At 41.5% G+C, this 25,700-nt stretch overlaps 1 protein-coding gene across 1 annotated transcript; it reads right to left on the bottom strand.

Annotated features, from left to right (window-relative positions):
* Positions 1 to 16,389: 16,389 nt before the first annotated feature.
* dlc (deltaC) lies at positions 16,390 to 22,378 on the bottom strand. The gene is made up of 9 exons (XM_036561167.1): positions 21,869 to 22,378; positions 21,547 to 21,780; positions 21,017 to 21,077; positions 20,649 to 20,906; positions 19,856 to 20,217; positions 19,532 to 19,748; positions 18,094 to 18,802; positions 17,876 to 17,984; positions 16,390 to 17,785 (listed from the first exon to the last, which is right to left on the bottom strand). The coding sequence occupies exons 1-9, from the start codon at positions 21,917 to 21,919 to the stop codon at positions 17,780 to 17,782; spliced, it is 2,007 nt and encodes a 668-aa protein (XP_036417060.1). The 5' UTR covers positions 21,920 to 22,378; the 3' UTR covers positions 16,390 to 17,779.
* Positions 22,379 to 25,700: the final 3,322 nt, after the last annotated feature.

The raw sequence follows: 25,700 nt of genomic DNA, 5'->3' as shown, positions 1-25,700 counted from the left end.
TTAGAGCTTCTCTGTTTATTTGAAGTTTCCTGATTAGCATAGTGACTTCAGAAGACGCTGGTGCGCAAAGACTTGCTTGCTTCTAGGGTCCATACATAGAAAGAATAATTATGTCTTTTTTTATAGAGCACTTTTCATACCGATGGCAGCTCAAAGTGCTTTACAGACAGCTGATAAAGTTTAACAGTAATAGAAGAAACTATGAGTATTAATTTAAAATCATGTAAGACAAGAACACAGATCACATTAAAAAGACAAATACCATAGAAACATAGAACTTTAATTAAACACTAACTTAAAGACATTCTAGCTTGATTGTGTAATAAAAGGTGGAATTAAGTTCCACACTTTAGAAGCATAATAACAGAAAGAGGCCTCTCGTTTTCTGTATTTTACAGAAGGTATTTGCAGAGGGCCAATATCTGCAGTTCTAAGATCACATGTTGGAACAAAAACAGAAAGACATTCACAGACAGCCTTAAAACTAGTAGCAGAATCTTAAAATCTATCCTAAAAGATACAGGTTGCCAGTGCAGTTCTTTCAATATGTGTTTCACTCTGTGTTATTGCTTTTGACGAAACATGGGAGTAACACGCAGGACTACTTCTGATTTCACATCTTGCATTGCTTACGTGACCGAGGCCTGTGCTTCCCCTCTGTGATCACAGAGAAACTTGTCATGTTCTTGATGACTTGATTGATTACCATCTGCTTAATTCCCTCTAGTCATGTTCTGCTCCTAGGGGCTGGGTCTGGTTTCACCAACACAGTGCGGGTAAGGGAGATGGGTGGGAGATGAGGTACTGTGGGGTCTCTACCAGTCCTCCCTCCCCCTGCTTGGGAAAGAACGGCTTTCTGGATCTCCTCTGTCTAGCAGGGAGAGGAGGGGGACAGGTGTTGGGTCAGGTCTGCTAGAGTCATCTGTGTTAATGCTCTCGGTCACGCCGGCTCTCCGGGCTCTCTCTTTCCCACGCTGCCAGGGGTCAAGAGGGGAGCAGCATGCCGGATGCTGGACTCCCACAAACCCCTGTGCTAAAGTGGGGACCCTCAGGTAACACTCCAGAATCCTTCAGCCCATAGTTGTGTAAACCAGACTGGTCAAATCAGCCTTAAACTTCATGACTAGGCCCTCAGTTTGAGCCATAAAGATCAAAACTTGTTCAAAAAAAAGGGGAAAAACCTGTTCGATTCTAGTAGTATGCAATTCACCCAAAAGTGTTTTGGCCATTCTAGATTAGACATGGACATCTGAAGCTTGCAAACGATTTTTCATATTTTATTTAGAGCTTTTTACAAACATATTAGCATACAAGTAAGTGACTCCTTCAGTAAAGAGCCCTGGCATAGAGCTGCTGCTGTTTTTCATTTCTAGCACCTGACTGGTACACATTGGTCAGACTACCACTTGTATTCACAGTCAATGATGTACCCAGGGCTTCCAGACATTTTCTCTCATGATATTGGTCATGCCCATTGGAAATCAAAAGCTGATTAGTTGATTCCACTGTCAGTTTTTAATTATTTTAATGGATAATCTGACATGCTAGGCCTTCAGTTCAGCTCCTAACTTGGCTGTATTTACCTGGATACCATGCAGATATCATGGATTGAATCATTTTCCATTTTCATTTCTGTTTCATTTCTTTTGTTTCCAACCAAAGCTTAGCAATGAAAAACTATCTACAGTACTTGTAGAGTTTAAAAGGAACAAGCATGATTGTTATATTAAAAAGAAACTTAACTCAAAATTTGAACCTTTTTTCACAGAAAACATTAGATCATCTTTATAGGCCTAGAAGGCCTAGACCTTCTACCTCAACAGCCCCACACACAGGTGTGTCAATAAGGCTTGTATTACTTTTTGTACTTTTAAACTCTGGAAGTGTACGATCAGTCAACCCTTTTTTGGTTAGTGTCATCTAAGAAGCTTTACAATGCAAAAAAGATCCATAAAATGTGACCCTTCACACACTCGTCTGACCCTGAACACACACACACACACATATTCACCACCATGCACAGGCCCTTAGAGACCTCCAACAGCATGCCCCCTTTGAGCCCGGATGTGGTAAAACAGGGTGAACATGTATTCATGATCAAGCACATGTGTCCAAAGCCATGTGTTGAGAAGGGAGAGAAAGGTAAAGACAACTCGTAACTCTTCGCTCGGTCTGAGAACATTTCAGAGGAGGTAGGTGGTGTAAACTCAATATGTCATGAATGTCTGCTTGCACACATTGATTTACAACTCCCACCCCATCCTAACGAAAGCTCCAGGCTCAATCAGATCTACTGGAAGCCAGGAGGGGAGGCGGGATGGGGACTTTCTCGGCCCGTGTCCCTCTGTTTTGTTTTGCTTCACATGCAGACAGAAGTTGATTCCATCTGTTCCCTGGAGAATTGTTTATTTTCCAGAGAAGCTATGTGAGAAAGGTAAAATTACTGTGAAAGAATAATTTTTCAGTCCATTTTACCTGAAAAAAAAACGTACAGAGAAATACTCCGTCCCTGTACTGTCCCTGTCCAATGAAAGAGGAAACATATTTTTATACTACATGTAACTTATTTCTTACTTTCATTTAAAATTGTATTTTTTAGTGATTTATTGACAAAATATAGTGCTTTTAGTGCATTTTTTAAAAAATCCTTCTTTATTTCTATGTTGGTTTGCCAGTTTGGCCCTTGGCCCATTACAAACATTGTGCTTTAGCCCCCCTCAAGACAAAAAGTTTGAGTACCCCTGACCTAATACTAGTGATGAACCATGACTTTTTGAGCTAGACCTTCAATTTGGGGCATAAATGTGAAAACATATTTAAAAGCGAGGAAAAAACATCTCTATGATAAAGCCAATTTCTGTGAGCCCCCTTATGGGGTTCTAGTTGTATGTTAGCGCTAAGGTGACAGCAATTCACATGAACACATTTTGGTCAATCTAGATTAAACATGGACATTTGAATCTTGTAAAAGATATTCCATGTTTTTTTCAAAGCTTGCAACAAACATATTGACATATATGTTAACATATATATGCATTAACATTAATATTTCACTAGTAGTTACCTAGATACCACAGAGCAAATAAATCCTGATCTAGACAATGTTCCACTGGCACTTTCAAGAATTTAATGCTTTTGCTCCCAACCAAATCCTACAATGTAAGAGAACTGCTACAGTACTTAGAGTTTAAATACAACAATCATGATGGTTACATTAAATAAAAATGAACCAAAATTTAGCATTTTGTATTTCACAGAAATCATTAGGGCTCCTAATACATGCCTGATATGCATATTCGATCAAGCCTTTAGTGTTGCCTTGGAAACAATGGTAGGAAATCCACAGTCTGTTATGTTTACTTATCTTTTAGATTTCATTTGTGACAAAACACAGACTAAAAGTTGTGCATACCTCAGCTACATGGGAGGAAAGTAAGTGTACTTGCAACAATCTCTAATTACAAGAAGAAGGAGGAGACGGGAGGGGGACTTGGGCTTTTGTTTTCTTTTGAAACGAGTTTTGTTGACTCTGCGCCTCACATGGCTTTTTGCCTGTTTTGCAACAGCTCGGGCTGTCATAGACTCCCCCCTCCCCCCTCCGTCCCCTTTTCCTCTCTCCACATCCCATCCATAAGGCCACTCTGTCAGTTGGACCTATATTTGTGTTGGTCACTTCCTATTTGTTCTGACCTATGACCTCTGGGGCCAACAGCAGCTGGGCAGTGCATGACAATGTCAGACCCTGACACAGCTCCTTCTCCTTCAGTGCTGACCACCACAGGAGTCCATTTCTTATCAGCTACTACTTCAGTCCCACCAAGGACACAACGCTGATGCTTTTACAGTTAAAGATGTGGGAAAGTGGAAGAAATGGAGATAACAAAAAAACCCTTTCGTCTTCCATGTATCACAGCATTATGGTAAAAGTTCATCCTTGGGACAGTTAGAGGTTACCGCATGCCGTGTGGAGCATGTATGTTCGTATATCCCGCCGTATGTGTGCTGGGTTGTGTGTGGCCAGGAAGGTGCTTTGTTTCCTCTTCTCTCTAAAATAAAGAATGGGGCCTGAGGAGTGATGAGTGTGCCAGAATAAGGTTCACTTCCCTTCCCATGTCAGGACCTATAAATACTCCGAAAACAGGAAGCCAACAAGAAAGAAATTGTGGGCAAACTTTAATCCTAGATAGACACACCACCGCTACTTCTCTCATGTGACCCTCAAGACCCACACTCTGCAAATACAAGCTGATGCCAGGACTTGCATGAACTCCTTGTAAACTCTTGCTCCTGCACGTTGTTTCACAGCTGACCCTCTCTGAACGCTTCAAATCGGGTGATAAGAAACAGCAGCCAAACTGGGCTGAAGTGCTAGAGGTGTGCAGTGAGTAACTATCAGAAACAGGAGTAGAGGAGCGAGTGGGGTGTCATTCTTGACATGCTTCTGCTTGTTTGCATGTGTTTATGTGTATGTATTTGTGAGTGCTGGTACTGTGTTCTCAACTGCATTGCCAGCATTCACCGAGTGACTGCATGCGGGTTAGTTCCTGCTCTTATGGGTTTTTCTCTGCACTTGTACCTTCTGGGTGGTTTTGAATGCTTCAGTGAAATATTACAACACAATATTTTTCACTCCACAGCTTTTTCAGAAACTGTATCTTGTTACAGTGACTCTTCATTACTTCACCACACTCCATTGGTGCATAATAATAATAGTTCTGCAAACTCACTTAATATTAGTCATGAGCACGCTCTTAAGCAGCGGTTTTGTCATTTGCCCAACACCAGCAAGTATATATATATGTTTATATATATGTTTTTTCCATCTCCTTTTAAAGTTACCATTTTGGAGATATGAGGATTTGTTCTGACAGCAGCCATATATAAATGGCCTCACCAAAAGTCCTCAGCATCTAAGCACATTGTTTATTTATTTATTTTTTGGAAAAATATAACATACAATAATAAATGTAAATAAACAGAAATATGGAAAAAAACAAGTTTTTTCAAAAAATGTATATTAAAAATAATATTTCAAAGATATTTTGTAAGCTTATTAGAAGAACACAGGTCCAGTTCCAGACTTTACCTCAACACCTCTAGATATCACATGTGATTTAATTTAATGAAGCAGGTTTTGGATGTTAATTATAAAGAATGCTGGGCTTTTTCAAGGTGAAATTTGGTGTGGTTAAACAATTGACCTACATAACATCACTACTTAGTATATTAATATTACAATACTTCAAATTACAATTAATACACACACACACACACACACACACACACACACTACAGTCTCCTCTAATGCTGCTTGACTCTAATACTCCTCTCTAATACTCTAACAGGGGGGTCCAAAGGTCTGAGACCACGAGTGAAAATGTTTTTGTGTGCAATTTCTATTTTTTCATTACAAATTCTTTTATCAGCATAACAATTTAAGTGAAAAGTAGAATTTTAGAAATATTTACATGAATTTCAGAATTTCTTTGTTTGATATGTCCCCTTTTGCTTTAATGACAGGATGCACTCGAGCTGGCACAGACTCCACAAGTTTGTGTAGCAATAGAGCAAATCCACCTAGGATTTGTCTGATAAAACATCTGACATTTTTTTAGCTTTAACATGGGCACAAATTTGTCACAAATTTGAACAGTCACCTAAAAATAGTGCAATGTTTTCAGATTTTTCACGATTTTCAATTGTACATATGCTGTTAGCGATCAAAATCTGTTTTATTTAATACTTGGCATGTGCAACACATACACAGTGTTGTATTCCTGTCTTTGTGGGATTTTCCATTGAGGTCTGTATTACTGTAACAAAATGCTGTGCTACACCTAAACCAACCAAACCCGTAAGGTCATAATTGGGTTAGTTGTCAAAAAAGGTCAGATGCCAAAAAGAAACGCTTTGGCTGTTTGTCTTTTTCAAATAAAAGCCAAGTTACAAAAGGGAGCATATTTCCCTCATGTGGACCTTCTAAATATCTGCACAGTGTCACAAATTCACGTTCAAATAATTCTACGCTTGCAGGGTTGGGTGGGTTCATCACAATGCAGAGAACAACATTAAAGTGATTGTGTCACTGACAGACTGCACAGCGTTTGAAATTATGCTGAATGCTGATGATCTGTTGGTAAACACAATAATTCTGAAACCCAGACAGCATTTTCATGAGCGTTCTGACTGACCAAAGACCCAAAAAATAAGGGAATCAAACTTCAGCCATATGCATGCTGACTGTGTGAGGTACATTAATTTAAGTGATTAGTAGCAAGCCATGATTTTAATACTGTAAAAATAAGTAATTTTAATATAATTATGTAATAATAATAAATAAGAATGTAATAATTCCCAGTGCTTACTTAGTAAAACTAGTGCTGTTTGAATACGATTACATAAGCGGTTTTGGGGTAGTTACTCAAAAAAAATCCATTACAAATGGGATTTCTCTACTTATTACTTATCTGGAAAAATATATATCTGATCATTACTTTACTTCTATGTAAAACCCATGCAAATCTGTACCAACTATACAGGGAAAACCCAGTAGTCATTTTTAGCACTTTATTTAGAAAGAAATAGCCAGTTTCAGTAAACGTAATTTACTGTAACTATCTAAGCTTTTAAACAAGACACAACCAGTTATGCTTGACAGAAATGATGAGTGTCATATGTTAAATGTTGTTTAAAACCAGAGAAACTAGCCAGTAGAAACAGCTCAGAAACAGATACCTGAAAGTAAAATGGAAAGCCTGCAGAGCTGTCAGGCCTGTTTTGGTAACTCTCTCTTAGATAAGATGCTTAGACAGATTGCTTGTGGAGTTCACGGCGCTTCCCATGGTCACTCATATTCACAATCCAAACCTTGCAGTCAGCTGATGCAGGGAGCACATATTACATACAAGGACAAACATGTAATACATTTAGACAAAATCTATGATTAAGATGCATTGTGCATCATTAATATTGTTTTCTTAGAGGCGTATGAGTAACAGAAATAATGAGATTATATGTAAGCCAGTAACTGTAATGTGATTACAAATATTTGTACCTCCTTGTACCTCCTTGCCCTAACATAGGCAGTAAGTAAAACATGAAACTGTACTGTATCGTATTGTTATTGTTATTGAGTGTGGTGTCTGTCTAGTAACACTGTTTAAAGATCCAGGCTACAATGTATCAATCCATGCTATCTGTGATAATGTGAAGAAATTGCACAAATACTTTACCCTGTATGAATCAGCCACTCAAATCCCTTACAAATTACATTACACAACCCTGGTAAAACTAACCCAGCTTATATAATAACAATTATAATTAATATAATTATATTTATAATTATAATTAATTAATAAATAATAGCATTCTAGAATGTAGAGAGAAGGAGGTGCAATAGGCTTTCAGGACCTGGTTACTGTAACAGTTGGAACTGGGTAGGGATGCTGATACTATCTTTGGACACATAAATTATTCATAACTGCTTTGCCTCTTGCCTGTTTCCCCTGTCTCTGTCACACAGGATTGAAGCCAGACGCGGCCTGAGCGGAGAGGAAGAGCGCTGAAACCAGCAATGATGAAGTGATGACAGGTGTGCCTTTTATCTGCGTGGGCTGCTCCCTTTTACTGCTCGCTTTCCTCTTACAAGAAGAAGCTCTTGCTGTTGCTGTCCACTCGTAATGTGTCTCTTATGTTGCCCTGGAGCAAACTGGGAGTTTGATTTTGTGACGTCGTTTCCAGAGCAGTAAATGGTTTAATCCAATTATGTGTCATAACTTTGTAATAGAGGAACTTCTTTTACTGGGACAAAAGCAATGCTTTGGCAGTGACCTTTCACATACTGCAACACAGCAATAAAAAACTGGGCGACTTAGTGAAATCTGCTGTGAAAAGATATTCAGAGTCTCTTGGAGCTGAACCTGAACTTTCCAGTCAGCCTTGCCTCGTATCTTGCCTCATGTAAATTCTTCAGGTAAGCTCATAAAATATTTAACAAATTATTTTTGTTTCAGAGAAAAACACTTTTGGTACAACATCAAACTGATGGAAGAATCTCTGTGTGGAAAAAAGCCTGGAAAAGAGTTCCAGCCAGACTACACTAAAGGTTCAAAGGTGGTCTGGGTCTGGAAAGGTGGTCTGGGGCTGTTTTTCTTACAACAATGTTGGTAATCATTGATGAGGTCATGAACAATTATAAATAGTTACATTTTGACTGCTAAGCTGACCAGAAACGAGGGTTTGCACTTTTGTAAGACAGTTACTAAATGTCATAATCCAGTTTGACCTCAACAACTGAAGTTCCATTAAATTGTCTTGTGTTATGACTTACAAGGTGCATCACAATCACTTTTAGCATCGTTGACAAACAACAAAGCATGCAGTTACAGTGTTGTCTGGTCAAGGGTCAGCATTTGAGCTTTCTTTTAAGCTTTCAAGTTGCTTTGAACATCGCCGGACAGCAATCAGCTTAATGTGGACAGCAATCAGGCAGAGGAAAGCAGGGAAGCCCCGTCCCCTGTCCAGAGTCCTGCCCACTCAGTGCTGCTCCCCTTTGGGTAAACAGGACGCAGAAGGTGCCCCCCTGCTCCAGCTGCGTGCCTTGGCCACTCCCCACTCTGTATACACAAGCGCATCCTGTTTTCATCCAGCCAGAAGAGCTGATCTGGATAACGCTTGGGTCCAGCGCACCCCCTCTACCCCCCTCCCAGCCTGAAGACGGGGGACTGGGGAACTTCTTTTTGAGGTGGAGCCAGGCGCACCTCACACACGCCACCCACCATGGACAGACGTGCTACCTTTTGCGTCCGTTTCAGGCGCAAATAGAATGCATTTTGCCCATGTTATGTGCCAAACTGGTATAAAAGCCTAAACGGGCAATTTATGCACCATTGAAAAACACAAATGCATTCTTTTCCTTATACATGTGCATTTAAAGGAGGACTGCAGAAAGTGGGTAGAGACATGTCAGCTGGTTACATATACCATTCAGTATATTTAAGTTTGGGCTACTGCTGGAAAGTTTATCTCTAATCAGCTACCAGAATCCTATGATAGGTTGTCACTATTTGCAGAAAGCAGCCTGCTTGATTAAAAATCAGCCCCTCCTACCCCCCAAAAAAGCAGTGATGATTTTAATATAAATAGACCCTGTGGGCTTGTAAGTTACATTAAGCTTCTCTTTTTTTTTCTTCAACAGAATGGCTACAATAATAAATTGATACCTGTAACATGTGATATGGGACATTTATATTCTTAAATAATGATGGGCTAGTGAAAGTTCTTTGGTTCACGTTTAAAAAACAGCCAATAAATAACCCACACTTGCCATTTCTGGTCTTGCTGAAGTGAACACAGGAGTTACAGGATGCAGACCAGCCGGCCCCAAACTTTATCTGTGTTTTCTTTGCTACACACAGATAAAGGCTAGTTATGGATTCAAATTTTCAGATTACTCTACCTAACAGCTAACATGTTTACTCTTATTTACTAGCTATGAGAAGATAGCTTGCTAGCAATTAAATGAAAACTGCAGAAAGTGTGACATAAACACACACACATTTTCTAAACTGCTTATCCTTCAAGTGGGTGACATAAACAATATAGTTAAATAGCTACAAACTGATTAACTAACTAGTTCCTATCGGTCCGTTCACTCAGATATATCCAATATTTCAGCGCATTTCACTGCATCGTTCTCAGTGCCTCCTTGTTTTTTTCTTCACTTTTTGCCAATGCTGTCTATTCATGTATGGAATTGATGTATGGAAGCAATGCTAACATAATTCACTCTGTAAAATGCTGCGTGTTGTGCCTGCCAACTAGATTTATACTGCTGCACTGAAATTAAACAAACTAATCTTTACTCACTCTACGAGACTCAACCGACCGATTACAGGGCCTGCTGATTTAACCCCTCAATCCATAAAAATACAGACTTGATTGTAAGGTTAACAGATTTTCTATGTGTTCTTGTGTTTCTTTTTGTAGGTTTATAAACAGCGGCAAGAAAAAGCTTGTGAACCCTTTGGAATTACCTTGTTTTCTGCATTAACTGGTCATAAAATGTGATCTGTTTTTCATAATAAAGTCATAATAAAGACAAATGCTGTGTGCTAAAGCTAATAACACATAAACAATGATAATACTTCTTAATCTTTATTGTGCACACCAATTAACTTTCACAATGCTGTTGGAAAAGGAGGTGAACTGGTCGAAGCTCCTTTGGCAGCAATAACTTCAAGCAAGCACTTCCAGTAGCTGTGGATCAGACCTGTACTACGCTCAAGAGGAATATTAGACCATTATTCCTTACAGAACTGCTTCAGCTCAGCCATATTCTTCAGACGTCTGGTATGAACGGCTCTCTTGAGGTCATTCCACAGCATCTGTGTTGGATCAAGGTTTGGGCTCTGACTGAACCACTCCAAATGGTGGATTTTATTTTTTTGAAGCCATTCTATAAATGTGTTTTGATATTTAGGGAAGTTGTCCTGCTGCATCACCCAGCTTCTATTGAGCTTCAGCCAGTGGACATCCACGCTTGCGTGATCCTGTAGGATACTTGGGAATAAATTTTTCCCTCAATAATTGCATTCGGTCCAGGCCCAGAGGCAGGAAAGCAGCCCCAAATCATGATGCTCCCTTCACCATACTTCACTGTTTGGATGATGTTTTCATGTTGGTGCATGCAGTGCCAGTTTTTATACCAGATGTAGTGTTGTGTGTTCTTTTCGAACAATTCAACCTTAGCTTCATCAGTCCACAAAACATTTTCCCAATAGTGTTTTGCAGCATCAAGGTGTTTTTTGGTAAACTTCATCTGTGCAGCGATGTTTTTTTGGAGAGGAGCATCTTTCACGTGGTGTCCTGCAATGCATACCATGCCTGTTCAATGTTTTTCATGTGGTAGACTCATAAACAGAGATGTTAACCAGGTCTAAGGATTTCTTCAAGCCTTTAGCTGTTACTCTAGAGTTCTTTTTTACTTCATTAAGCATTCTACATCCTTTGAAGTGATCTTGCCTGGGCACCAACTTCCAGGGAGAGTAGACTCAGTAGTAAATTGCCTCTATTTATACACAATTTGTCTAGACTGATGAACACTTAAACTCTTTGGGATAACTTTGTAACCTTTTCCAGCCTTATGCAAATCAATAAGTATTGATTATTATCATAAGTATTCTGAGATCTCTTTTTGCAAGGAATGGCTCACATCAACAGAATCTTCTTGTGAGTAGCAAACTCAAAATGTTTGATTTTTTATAAGTAGCTCTAAGCTACTCCTCTCATTTCATTCATTGGACTCTGTGTTTTGCTAACTCTTGACTAAAACTAGACTAAGTTTTGTTGAGGTCAATAGCCTATTATTTTCTGTGTTATTAGTTTAAGGAGATTGTGTTTGTTTTTTTATTTTAATTTAGATGAAGACCAGGCCATAGTTTAACATGACTTTATACATAAATGCAGGTCATTGCCACAATATGTTACCCCACAGTAACCAACCTAAAACGTTACCTCTCCTGATTACCCATTCCAGCATTGCCAGTAATGTACTTTACCACCGCCACTTAGCCTAATACATTACATTTCAAAAATGGGACCCATGATCTGGGAAAGAACATGAACAAGCACGCAAGTACACAAAACAGCAAGCGTGGACTTTGGGACAGGCCACATGTTCAGATGAGCCCTGTCTTGAGGGCCTGGTGTCCAGCTGACTCAGAGCCAGAAAGTGATAAGCAGTAATGAGGGGTCTTAACTGACTAGTTGAGAGCAGATGGGCAATGAGGGAGCGGTAGAGGGCACAGGCAGGTGCAGGTTAGATAGCTTCACACCTGGCATCCCAAAACTGCCCTTCTGTGGTATCAGCGTGCTCACAGGAACATGGTGTAAATGATTAAACACTTGTCTTATCAGGATATCTCTGAATGTGGAGGTGCAGCGGCAGATAGTGAGAGTGCTATAGGGCACAGCTGAGTTGGGAAGAAAACAGCTTAATGTGTGGTTTGGTGAAAAATCAAGTGCACACCATTTTCCCCTCAGCACAAATTTAGTCAATCAGCCAAGACTTGTTTGGATGTTTGGTGGTTGAATTTTTTCTGTAGTTTTCCACTGGAGCTGTGAGACAAATGTACCTCATCAATTAGCATTGTACATGCCACATACATTGAGTTCATGCAAACTGCATGCCTAAAGTATCACAGACTTGCCCCATGCTGAGTAGTTAAGAAATATCAAATAAACTTGCTTATGTGGTTTTCGACACTGTTATCTTTTAAAATGACAAAAATAGGTAACAGCTAAAATCAACACCAGCCATCTTTAAGCCATCTTTAAGATTTTTGCCTGTACTTGTCCATTTGTATAGATAACAGTCATACAGTGTCAGAAACCACTAAAGCAAGTCTATTTGAGATTACTTAACCACTGTGGTTTGAGGCCAGTGTGTGATAATGTAGACGTGCTATGGGGAATAAGCTTAAAAGTTTAAAGCTCCAGAGCAAAATTTGAACACTAAACATGTCTTGGTCACAAATTTTGATTTTGTGTGATATTGTCTAATAGGTTTTTCACCAAACAGGGAGGATAAGAGTTTGGAAGAAAGAGAAAGGTCTATGCGGAACATGAAATACCAGAATGGCCTCATTTCAGAACAAAATCCGTTATCTGTTTGTGTTTCTTTGTTTATTTATTTTTGTGCTCTGTGTTCAAAGTGCAGCAGAAAGTCGATTCTCCCTGTGTACGTACATATGTAGCAAAATCATCTGTGTTAACTCAGTTGAATACAATAAGTAAATTCAACACTGCTGATTTTAGCGTGCAGAAGCGTGGCCACTCCTCGTCCATAGGGCAGCCAACGTCAGCATGACCAATTAGCTTAGCAGCAGGTGCTTATCTGAACACCACAGTTTTACACAGTGCAGGGCATACTCAAGCAGGGCAGCTGCACAGAGAGAGGGAGGACAAGTAATGAAAAACGAAGAAAGGGGTTCTGTAATTATGCCAAAAATCCAGCGTTTATACATTGTAAGGCACGGAATGGATGTTGTAATCACAAGTCTCCACATGTGACCACATCAGAGGCCATTGCTTCACATGAATCACTGATAAAAGTACAGATTTGCAGCACTGCTTTCATATTGCCTCACAGCACACTAAAGTCACATAGCATGCACAAGAACACTAGTGCACAAGCTTTTGACTCCCTGTCTTGATCAGTGTTTTCACTGAAGTTTGTACTGATGTTTAAAAAACACTAGTATACATCGAAATGATTTCACCACAGATATGATATAGATTGGCTTTCTTATTGAACCTATTGTATTTTAACTAATCAACTACACTATATGTTGATCCTACAAGTGAAATGTGTCATTTTGCTGCTGTGCCCAGTCTGGGAGCAGCACAGAGGGCCCAACCAGTAACACCCACTTAGTCCTGGGATTTGATCTCATTGCAGATTGCCCCTGTGTTGCCTTGGCACATGCTTTGCAGGGAGACTGTATCAGTAGGCTATTTAAACAGACAATAGTTGTACACTTTTATTGGAATTATTAATATTTGAAATGGTGATTGTGTGTTTTTGTGATTGTATTATGTTGTAACACTGGGTTTTATACTGCAGTATATCATGAAAACTCTTTGCAAAAAAAACAACAAAAAATTGAGTAACTGTTTTTATCAAGTTGATTCTGCAAAAAGCTTTTAAAGAGCCAGGGCAATGATACGTTTTAGGTTTCTTGAACAAAGGATTTCATTCTTAAAATTAAGAATATAAATGTGATGAACAGTATCTAATGCAGATAATAATTCCTTTGCCTATTTATCAAGAGGGCTTAAAATTTACATGATTAAAATGTGGCAAGCTGGGATTCGCTTCACTGCCTGGACAAATACACAACAGTGCCCCAGTAAGTGCTCTTGGGCAAAACTCGGCATTCACCAACTTCCATAGCATGATTAAAATTGGAAATGTCTCTGGATAACAGTTTTTGTCAAATACCATAAAAGAAAAAAAAGTTGGTACAATTCAAAGAGTTTTGAGTAGTTCTTTTTAAATATTCTTATGCCAGAAACAGACAGAGTATACAAATGTAAACAAAAAACAGACAGTGAACGTGTGCTGCCTTACTTGCTCTGTTTGAAGAGGTGATGATTACAAGTTTGTACAAGCCAGTCCGTTCTGAGAGACTTGTCGAACTGCTGTTTTGCCATGACAGTTGACAAGAAAAAAGCATGCTGCAACCCTGCAAATGCAACGTGTGCTTCCATTGCATTATGAATTGCCTTGACACATAATATATTGATGTGCAGAACTGCGCTTGCATAGCACGAAATGTCTGCGTTTGCATACTTGCTTGAAGTATGTTTCTGTCCTCATGTTAGCTCAACCTTAATATTTCATATGGTGCTGACCACAGAATGCCAGGCAGTATAACTTTTTATTTACAGAAGATGAGTAAGCAAGAAAAAACTAGTGGAAAGTGGTACTAAGATTTTTTTGTTGTGCAAACTTAAAATAACTGTTCCATGTATTGCCTGGAAGTGTATCTGTGTTCAGAGGCGGGTGGGGGGCTTGAAAGAGCAGGGGACAGGTGTCAGGCCCGCCTGGCCCCACATATTCACACTCCCGAAGGACGGTCAACGAGGGAGGCCTCCCCTCCCCCTACTTGAGCCACAGGAGGAGGTAGAGGAAGAACGGAGTTCTGTGAGTGGCAGGTGATTTCAGTCTGAAAGCCATTAATAACTCCAACAAAGAGAAGCCCCATTCACACATCCCTTCAGGAGAGGATGCAACAGCAAACCCAGCTGTTGCATCAGCAAGCAGTTTTTCCTTGATTTCTAAGATTTGTTCTGGATTCACATGAATGTTCCACATAATATTTATGAATTGGATGCTTGACAGGAGTTTTAAGGAATTAGCATACAAATGCACAAGCAATGAGATGATGGATTGGGGTTGGTCTGCAGAGAGAGATAATGTATGCTGTGAGAACTCTGCCTGCGGCTTTGTGGAATTTGCTCTGCAGTATTTTTATCCATTAATCCTGAATGCTGCATCTCACTGGATTCACAACACTTGCCTCCTAGGCAACAATCTGCTAGTCATTCAGCTGTAAACAAATTTTGCAAAGAGGCTGACCTGACCACTATGTTTATGGACCCAGATGTTATGGACTCAGACCCTTCACTTAGAGCAGTGTTTCCCAATCCTGGTTTTATAGTACTCCTGCACATTTGCTCTAGCACATTTAACATCTAACTCATCAACCAAACTGAATCAAGTGCTTGATCATCAAAATGAACAACTATCATGCATATGTGTCATACATTCATGTTTAGCAACTGTTTCCGGTGTTTATGTGTATCTAAAGGAGGAAAACCGCAGAACAAAACAAACAAACGACTGGATATTCCATCACAATGCAAGATACCTGACTGATCATGAAGTGAGGAAGTTGTTTAAGGAGGAGGAAATTCAAATGATGACACAGCCACTTCAAATCCCATTGAGAACTTAATGGACTACGTTGTGGGAAATGTGAGGAGAAGAAAAATCCCACCACTATGGATGGTCCATGTACAGCAGTGAAGAGTTTTGAGGTTTGAGTGGTTTGTTATCAAGGCTAGAAGGAGACCTAGAAATAATGACAAATACTGACGAATATACTTGTCTGTTTCCTACATTAAGTGCAAAATTTAAAGGCCTTTGAGAGATAGACTTGTTTCCATTATGAAGTGTTTTTTGCTCATCCTTCCACGGTGAGATGACAACTCAACGTGGCAACAAAAAAAGACAAAAAGACAAAAACAAGGAAAATGTAGAAATCAGATAGTCAGTGCAGTCCAGACCTTAACATCACTGAATGTGTTTGGGATTATTTGGTTCATGAGAAGCAGAAAATTAACCAACTTCTAAGACTGAACTTTGAGGTGTGGAAAACCATCCCTGCAGATTTGTTTAAGAATGTGAAAGCAAGTCTCTCAAAAAAAGGAAGCTGTGATAAAGACAAAGGGTGGACATACTAAACACTGCAAGTTTTGGTATTACATTTGTTGTTGTTAAGTTGTTGGAGCTTCTGTGTACTTTTCTGTTAAATATATATTTCTGCTTTTTTGCTGACACTGAAAAGTGAATCACTAATGGCCATTTTGACTGGATATTCAACAAATGAAGTGTGGTCTCAGTACTGTATTTTTGGCTGCATGTTTTGATGAGTATCAGTCATCATTACAAAAACCAACATTTGAGCAATTCTTTTTGACTGCTAGTGTATGTTAGAGTAGGAAATTGCTTCAGGGACTGGAGTGAACATCAGTCTGCAATATGTTCCATAATAATGAGCAAATATGAGGCACCAGACAGATATAGATTTTATGATTTATTCTAAGAAAAATATATATATTTGCGACTTTGTGATGATAGGCACATAACATTGACATATATACAATTCTCTTTATAAATACAAATTATTTACAATCAAATTAAATAGTAGGAATATCTCAAAGTTTTGTACAACATTGCATTGTTAAATTATTGAGGATATTAATATAACATATATAACAAAAGATCTATTTGGTTTAAAGTTAAAAAAAAAAATCATGAAAAACTCTCTAGTGGAGCCTCTCGCCCCATAAAGATGAGATCTTTTTTGAAAAGACCCTGATGCAGAAGTTCAACAAGCCAGGAAATCTTGACAATGGCGAGGCTATCAGTTTGAACGAAATGCTTCTTTCAAGTCATGGGAATGTAGGAAATAGCTAACTGGCAGTGGACGATGACAGGATGAAAGCTGTACGCAACAGCAATCCATCAAGTCGTGTTGTACAAACAATCTGTACCCCAGCTACTGCTTTGAGAGAAACTGCTTTTTCATATGTTGCAATCATACTTCTAATGTAAAACTTAAATCAGCCTATCAAATAATTTTACAAGTTCTTTAAAGTTAGACAGGACTTGTTGACAATTCTGAGTTTCTAAGCAGTACCTTTTTGTCATTAAGCCATGGTACAGATAAAATCAGGCACTTGTTTGGATTAAGTTCACTTGAGTTTTCACTGATAGTCAAGACCATTGTGTAACAGATTCTGGTTACACAATGATTTCAGATTTCCTGTGACCACTGCCTGCACTGCCTGCAGCAGAAACCAGCCTGTTGATCACCTTGATTGCTTGTCGTCAGATAGATCCTCAGTCACATTCCAAAAGGACCAATAGGTATCCCAAAGTCAGCCTCCAGGATTGTTCCGCTACATCTCCTTTGTCTCAGCACAGAGTCTCAGGGTTTGATTGACTGGCATGGCCTTGTTTGGTATAATAAGGCGATAAGGCAAGTTCATTTAGATTGAGATGCCCTTTTTTCATCATATAAGGCACCTAGAAGGAAAAGGTCCTGCCTTTTTTGTGATTGAGGAACATTAGATTCTCTTCAGTTCATCCAGAGTTCATATTCCTTTCTTAACACGTATAATAAAAAACATATGTGTGTGTATCTGTGATGAATGTAAAAAAATAGAAAGAAAATTGTAGTGCAAATAATGCTGGCGGTCCCTCCTCTCTTCCAGCCCTTCAACTTCTCTTGCTTTGTCTCCGCAACAACATTGTCCACATCAAAAAGTAGTCCTTTCATTCTGAGCAGCATGAATAAATATTAAATAATATATGTCTATATAATATACTCTCTTCAGTTCTTCCAATTGTCCTTTAAAAGCATGTAAACATGGTAAGGCAGAGCCTGCTGATGCTTGAGGTGCTCCAGATCAGAGAATATTGTTGCTGTTAAACCTATGGGCAGAAAAGACAAGCAGTTGGCTCAGGAACAACAAATTAGGAGCATAGAAGAATGAAGGGCATATTTTTATGAATGATGCTTACCTCAGTAGCAAAAATACACGGTTCCATCTGTTCTGGAATGATGTATACAGGATGATATAAACCTTCCTTAGGGTAGCTCAAAGGTGGAACCAATATGCTGGACTCTTTCCTGAAAAGAAAACAAAATCCAGGTTAGCCCTAATTCAGTTTTACCCGCGCAAACAGAAAGGTAAACAGAAAGTTCGACCATATATAGAGAGAAAGAAGGAGATACTTACAGGTCTAGCTTGTCCTTTGTATGCTTCTCATCGGCCAGATTGTAGTCCACCATATTCTGCTTGTTGTTGGCCTTGTCACTCGAGCATTTGTCCAGGATACCAGAGCTCAGCGCTACGTCCTTGTTGGACACTTTGTACGGGCCACCGGGGATGAGGAAAGCCTCCTTTTCCCTGAAGCAAGACTGTGAGGTGGAGATCACAGAGGCACGGTTGTTGACTGTGTCCAAATGGTTCCGGACAGAGGTGGACGCGGCTTTTCCGCTACGCCTCATCTGCCTGAGGAGGATGATGGCGGCACACAGCACCAGAGTCAGGGTGATCAGGCCCAGGGTGAAGGAGACAGCCAGGGCTGCTGGAAAGCCATTGCCGGCATGTGTCGGGGTAGCATGTGTGGGAGGCTGGACATACTCACAGCGGGTGCCCATGAAGCCCGGTGGGCACTGGCACACAGGCCCGCTGAAGTGGGTATAGCAGGTCCCACCGTTCTCGCAGGGCAGACGACTGCAGGCATCAGTGCGGATGCTGCAGTCCTTGCCTGAGAAGCCCAGCGTGCACTTGCAGGTGTAGTCATTGATGCCGTCCACACAGGTGCCGGCGTTGCGGCAGGGGTTGCGGGCGCACTCATCTATGTTGATCTCGCAGCGAGAGCCTTTGAAGCCTGGACGGCATTTGCACACTAAGCTGAGGCCCAAGTCTAGACATTGTGCACCTGTAAGAGAAAAGAATTTAAACGGTGAAACTCTGCAACTCTGCAAATATTATATTCTGTGCTGCTACTATGTACCATCAAAAGAAATGCTGAGATGACCGAAACTCTAAAAGCCTATTTGTGGCTTATGGCTTATATGGTTGTTTCATAGTAGTTAGCGAATAATTCATATGTTTTAAGATTAATACCTGAATAATAAGCCTATGGGACAACACCAAACCTCTGTCACCACTACATGCTGTTAAAGCAATCTTACAGCTCATTATATATCATATGGGAAAATTGGGGCCTGCCACTGACATGAGATTGAGTACCATAGTTAAAAGTTGTCAGAAGGAATTTAGCAGTGGACTGATAAAGCTTCCAAACATGGACAAGTAAGTAATTAGACCCCTTGGGAACGAAGTGTTGTATTTTTTCGCAATAAGACGTGTAAGGGCTGCTTCGTCATGATGGCGCTATCTTGGCTTTCATATCAGGGCACTGGCGTCTCCCCTATCCTGCCCAAGCAGCATTCTTGCTGCGGTTGACAGCATCGTGCTGATTGGATGCATCTCAAAACAAAACACTGGAGCAGTGTTAAGAGAGCAACACAGCAGGCTACCACTCAGGCAGACGAAGCTGACTGCTAAAGAACACCAGAGATGCATGGTTGCTTGAACACTGCTGATAACAGGTTCTCAGAAACCCAGTTCTCAAAGGTAGTGGTTTAAGGGACATAGTGTTTACCATTGGCACAGGGGTCACTGCTGCATCTGTCGATTTTCTTCTCGCAGTTGGAGCCCATGTAACCGGCAGGGCAGCGGCAGGAGTAACCTCCGGTCTTGTCGACAACGCATGTGCCTCCGTTGAAGCAGGGCCCATCTGCACAGGTCATGGCGCTGATCTCGCAGTTCTTCCCATAGAAGCCCTGAGGGCACGTGCATGAGTAGTCATTTACCAGATCCTACAAGGAAAGAGGAAAGACCTGTAAGAAATCCAGCTTCTGCAGCGGACAGTAGATAGAAGCAAACTGGCTTTTCAAAGAAAACTCTGCAGCACAGGAGTACTTACGTTACAGCTGCCACCGTTCTTGCACGGGTTGCTGTCGCACTCGCTGGTCTCAATCTCGCAGTTGATGCCGCTGAAACCGGGCTTGCAGGTGCAGGTGTAGCTGCCCTGGCCCGTGTTGGTGCAAGTGGCGTCATTCCTGCAGGGCTTGTGGTTGGTGCAGAAGTTCAAGTCCTGGTTGCAGAAGAGGCCACCCCAGCCTTCCTTGCAGTTACACTGCCACGGCTGGCTGCAAGTGCCGTGCAAGCAGCCCGGGTGGCGCTGGCACTCGTCGCAGAGGGGGCCCTGCCACCCGAGGCGGCACTTGCACTCGCCGGGGGTCTCACAATAACCGTGCTCTTCGCTGCAGCCAGACAAGCAGATGGCTGTTAGAAAAGAGAGGGAGAGAAAAAGGGGGTAAATCAAAATGAAGGTGCCCTGGTCCCCAGCACTAAACAACCCCTCCCCTCATGAGGCTCAGACACATCAAGTATTTGTTAAGTACTAAAACTAAGCAGCTGGGACTCACACAAAAGAAGCACATGCTGTCTTTTTCACGCAAGGCAGAACACATTAAGTTCCAACGCGTGTGCCTGTTAAACCATGCTCCTTGCTCCCATTGTCAGGGCCAACAAAAGGAGACGGACAGACCCTGATCTGCTGTGACTTGAGATTTGCTACTGACCATAAAAAGGACCGCTGAACTTGCTGTTAGGAGACTTTGACCGCACTTTTCATTTCTCTTAAACTCCTTGACAGTAATTCCTAATTCTAGGACTACAGTGCTCTATTTCTAATTAAAATAAGAGACACTTACGCTCTGTGCAGTAATCTCCTTTCCAGCCCTCCAGGCAAATCCTGCTGCCGGTGGCGTCGCATGTGAAGTGGCCGAAGGTGTCGTCCCGGGGACGGCAGTAGTCTGAGCAGCTGTCGCCGTAGTAGTGCTCGTCACAGACGACATGATAGGAGTAGTGCATCTCACTCTGCTCTCCCTGGTGAACGTCCTGGGCTGATTCCTCCCCGATGGCTAGCGTGCGCTTGGTGGCCAGGCGGGTGATGAGATTGTTCTGATTTTCTGTAAGACACATAAAACACTTGTTCAGTCATTCAGTCTTTTTCTAAGGGGTTTGGCGAGAAAGGAACACATATTGGGCTGGGTGAAGGGTAGAGGGAGAGGGGTCTTACCGGTGGACTGTTCGGAAGAGGACTCGGCACTCCACGCTTCAATTATCAAGGAAAACGTTCCCTGAGAAGAACAATGTAGATTTTAGCATATATTCATACATACATAGACACATCCCTATTTCGCATGAGATTACAGATTACATCACATTAAGTCACGATATGCTTTGGATACTGTGGATAGTCAGATCTTAATCACCTTCCAACTGCGTAATTAATCCTGTTTGACTGGATTTAGTGCAGTGTGTAATGTTGAATACAAGTGATTGAATTTATAGTTTTTGGTAGTAATTTTAAAACGTGGCACTACTTTGTAGTCTAACTTATTAGACGTCAGAAAAAAAAAATCATGAAATCATGTTCCGTACAAAACGCCCTGAAATATTGCGATATTACATTTAGCCACATCGTCCAGCTTTACTATGACATCCTGTCCCACATGTAATGAGTATTATGGGTCATTTACTGTGTAAGAAAGTTCTGAGCATTAATGGGCATCAGGTAACATATAAGCGCATTGATGAGCTACTCACCGGCCATTTGAAGTTGAAGGGCACTCTGATGGGATCGCTGCTGGAGATTTGGTCTGCGCTGAAGGGCTCAGTCAGGCCCGTGCCGTAGGTGCACGGCGGCTCGGGCAGGATCACGTCCTGGGAGTGTTTCAGGCACACGCGGAAGAAGATGCGGCAGTCGACGGCGCGCTGGCAGAGGGCGCGCGCGCTGTGGAACGCGTGGACCTTCAGCTCGAACACACCGACGGAGCGGACCTGAGGTCGGAGAGAGAGAGAGAGTGAGGACGGAACTGGGACACGACGGTGGACGATGTCAAAAAGGCCTCAGAGGAAGAACACTCACCAGGTGGGCCGAAAGCAGAAGGAGGAGGCACGCTGGTAAGACGTTAGCCATTGTTTTGGTGGTTTCTCCGTCTGCCGAGACAGCAGACTGTAGAAGGTGTCCAACGGGCTTGGTTCCAAATCAACAATGCAAAGACAACAACGGAGAAAAAAGGCACAAAACAACCTGGAAGATGCGCCGCCTAGTGAGTTAACCCTCAGTAAAGCGCAGTTATCCGGTTTGCAAGAATGTCCAAGCCAGAAAAAACAACCAAAAAAGAAAAAAAGCTGAGAGAAACCTATCCGAGCTGGCTGCAGGTAATCGGTACACAAAATGTCCAGCTCAAAAAAAAACTACAAAATCTGAACCCCGAAGTGGAGTATAGTTTTTTTTAAAGTTAAGTCTAAGTTAAAAGTTAGGACCGTGCTGAAGAGCTGTGAGCCGTGTAGAGCTCACCCTCTCTGAAATGCCCTCAGCTCCGGCTGCTATGTGGACTTTAGACCTGTGCGTTTCTCTTTGGCAGAGAGGGAGCTCTTTTAAGGCCGGGTAGGGGGGCGTGGCCCCGTATGCAAATGACACGCGTTTACGACTCGGCTGAGCTGAAGGCTGTTAAAGAAGAATCAGGACATTTTGGCTGTAAAGAGGCCAAAGTGCTCGAGTAGTGTCTGTAGTCATTTATATTTCATTTCTACATTTAATTTAATTTCACACTTTTGTTTATGATTTTTTGTGATTGTTTTTGTGAAAGTTCGTGTTTTTTATTTTTTTGTTTTTTTTTCTGAATATTTATGTTTTTTAATTTGATTTATTTTGTATTTGATTAATGTTTATTAACGTTTTTGTGTGTGTGAAAGATTACATTAGTTTTTTTTTTTATATAGTTTTAAATGGATATTTCTTTTTATCAGTAGTTTTTTGTGGAAGGTCGTGTCTTTTTCTTTTTTCCTAAAAGTTATTGTCTTTTTCTTTCATTATTTTTCTCCGCAATTCTGTCGCGTGCCAAAGCTTTTCTCCAGGCTGTTTTGGCCTTTCTTCCTCGGGGGCGGGGGCGAGGGGGGTGGGGGGGGTCCTTGTTCTCACTCCCCTTTTAATTCAGCCCTAAAGTGTGTGATTGTCCTGACGCGTGTGAGTCGTTAAACGGGCAAAAGCGTCGCAGGGGCGTCTTTTATTGCCCCCCTTACTCGAAAGATCCGGGGGCTTCTTTTGTTATGTGGGGATTGCACCGTGGGCCTTGGGGGAAGAGAGAGGACGCGTGTGTATGTGTGGGGGTACATATGAGCATTTCAGATTACAGATAATTGCTTTTGCGGAGTCTCTCTCTCTCTCTCTCTCTCTCTCTCTTTCTCTCTGAGTGTATGGGGGGCTGCACTGACCACAGCTGTATGGTAATACAAGCCGCTCCAGCACCTGCATAGAGCCTGTCCCACCTCCTTTTTCTGCACGCGCCACCTCTGCACTGCTCCTAGATTCCAGTCTGAGTTAGTCTCAGAATCCAAAGAGTCCATGTGTGAAAATGTGCTCTACAAGGAAGACCACTCTCTGTCGGTGGTCCTTAATGCTCCCCCTCAGCCAGCTTCATATCCACTTTCTTTAACGTTCTTCAGTTTCTGCAAAACGCAGAACACACACAAGTGAGCAGACTGGAAAGATGTGTGTGTGTGTGTGTGTGTGTGTGTGTGTGTGTGTGTGTGCGTTTAGCGTGCCGGGCGAAATGTGTGTGCGCGCGCGCCATATGCTGCCATCAGCGATACCAACCGTTGCTGTATCCCAGACGCTCGGTTACAACTGCACTCAAAAGGAAAGTCGCGACGAGACACCAGTTCAAAGTGGAACTTAGCAGGAATTTTGAGTTTCTTCAATCACTGATTAAAGAAACTCAAAATTCCTGCTAAGTTCCACTTTTGCTCAAAGCTGGTGATCCACCGGGGAGGCCTGTTACATTTAATATTTATTTATGTTATGGCACTTTCTATTTCTTAGTTTAGTTTTCGAATTTCCCGTTCCACCTTAAACGCTGCAGCAGCTACGCTCTGGCGCCTGTACGGAATGCAGGTGCTGCACCATTTAAGGTGGAACGGGAACATTCGAATATAAAGGTGAGAAATTAGTCTTGCTTTAGCTTCGTCTTTAGATTACGACACAGTGTCATTCAACTCTAGACTCATTTATGACTCTGTTCATTTGAAAGTGCAGAAGAAAGTGGCGGCTTCTCCAAACTGTTGCTGGTCTTTGGTTTATGACCTGTTGTTATGCTAATGAGGCCGCGCGTGCCTCCGCTGGCCCCGCCCCCAGCACGCTTCACCCCGGGGGGAGTAGAGGGTGTGGGGGGTGCTATTGTTCATTTATTGATACACAATTACTCAGACAGTCTGCTTTCGTTGCTCGTGTTAAACAAAACAATGAAGACGCGAATGTGTTTATCCCCTACATGTATTCCAGCAAGTCTCTCCAACCGGTTTGGTCACACTGCAGGCTTATTTGTGCTGTTTTGATATGACAGCGTTGGCCGCTCTTGGTTATGAAGATTGACAGTGACTGGTTTAGACTTGGTTACAGAAGCAGCTCTCCTAACACTAATGGAGATCACTCGTAGACAGTATGTGTCAAAAAGCCAGTTAAGTGAAACGGATATTGTTTATGTTTATTTTAAAGAGGAGTGTGGAGCTTTGATGCCACCAGGCTTAAAGGGCAATTCCACCAGTTTTTAAGAATATCTCCCTAATTTAATGTTTAAGATGTGAATATCTTACCTCCAAAAGCTACGTTACAGGACATTATCGCATGAAATGCTTATGAATATGCTGCTTGATGCCTTAGACACTGTTTTATGCTAGTTTTGACACTAGTTTTAAGATACACTTTTAGCCTCAAGCTTATTTTTCACTCAGTCATGGTGGAGGGGTTCAGGTCGTTGTAAGGCAAAATAGCCCCCAAAGAAAAGTTGTTTCTCCAGTTTTACCAGTGTTTCACCATCATCAACATTGCATATAAAAAACAGGCGTACGTTCACTGGTGGTCTTGAACAGTAAATAAAGTGGGTATATTTGTGTTGTAAACATTAGGACCCCTGGTTCCGATCACCGCAAGATATCTGAGTCTCTACAATGAACCATTTTACACCAAACCACTCTGAATGACTTTGCTTACGTCTCAACGACAGAAGTATTCAGGAAATTTGAAAAATCGGTGGAATTCCTCTTGAAGCCACCTGAAGTGCTCGTTCAGTGAAACACATTGTTTTGTTTCATCTGAACTGTTTTGCGTTCCTTCTTTTATAAACAATGTATTAAATAGATTAAACTGTCTGTTTATAATACTTTTGTTGTTGTTTACAGTGCAGCGTCACAGGCTCGTTCATTCACTGCATTTGGCCGCTCGTGTCTGCACATGCGCACTGGGGACATATCGCGCGCAACGGATGGCCATCTGGCGGAGACGGGCGCGCGCACGGTGCAGATTCATCGATAAATTGATGAACTTGCATGAGTGATCGATAAACCGAAGGTTGATGAGTCCCTTATGAGAAATCACGGGTTTACATCGACCCTGAATAAAGCTGTACACGGCAAAGACGTGAGTGTAATGAATGGAAAAGTGCAAATGGAAAACAAAACGGTGTGAAGCGGCACGTGCTTTGTGCTTCTCTCCGGTTCTGCTGCTGTATTAAAGTGCACTGCAGGTCCAAAAGTTTGTAGACACCTGCTCATGCATCGTGCAACTTACAGGACAACTCCACCGATTTCCCAAAATTCATGCAGATTAGATTGGTGTTTAAATGCTTCATTCTAGAGACACTTACCGAGTCAGCATTGTTCAAAGTTGTGGTGATGGGAACCAGACGTCCACCTCTAAA

The sequence above is a fragment of the Colossoma macropomum genome, unplaced genomic scaffold (genome assembly GCF_904425465.1).
Source record: "Colossoma macropomum unplaced genomic scaffold, Colossoma_macropomum, whole genome shotgun sequence".
In the NCBI taxonomy this organism is placed as follows: domain Eukaryota; kingdom Metazoa; phylum Chordata; class Actinopteri; order Characiformes; family Serrasalmidae; genus Colossoma; species Colossoma macropomum.
The sequence above is the reverse complement of the archived record's forward strand: the minus strand, read 5'-3'. Positions and strand labels throughout refer to the sequence as shown.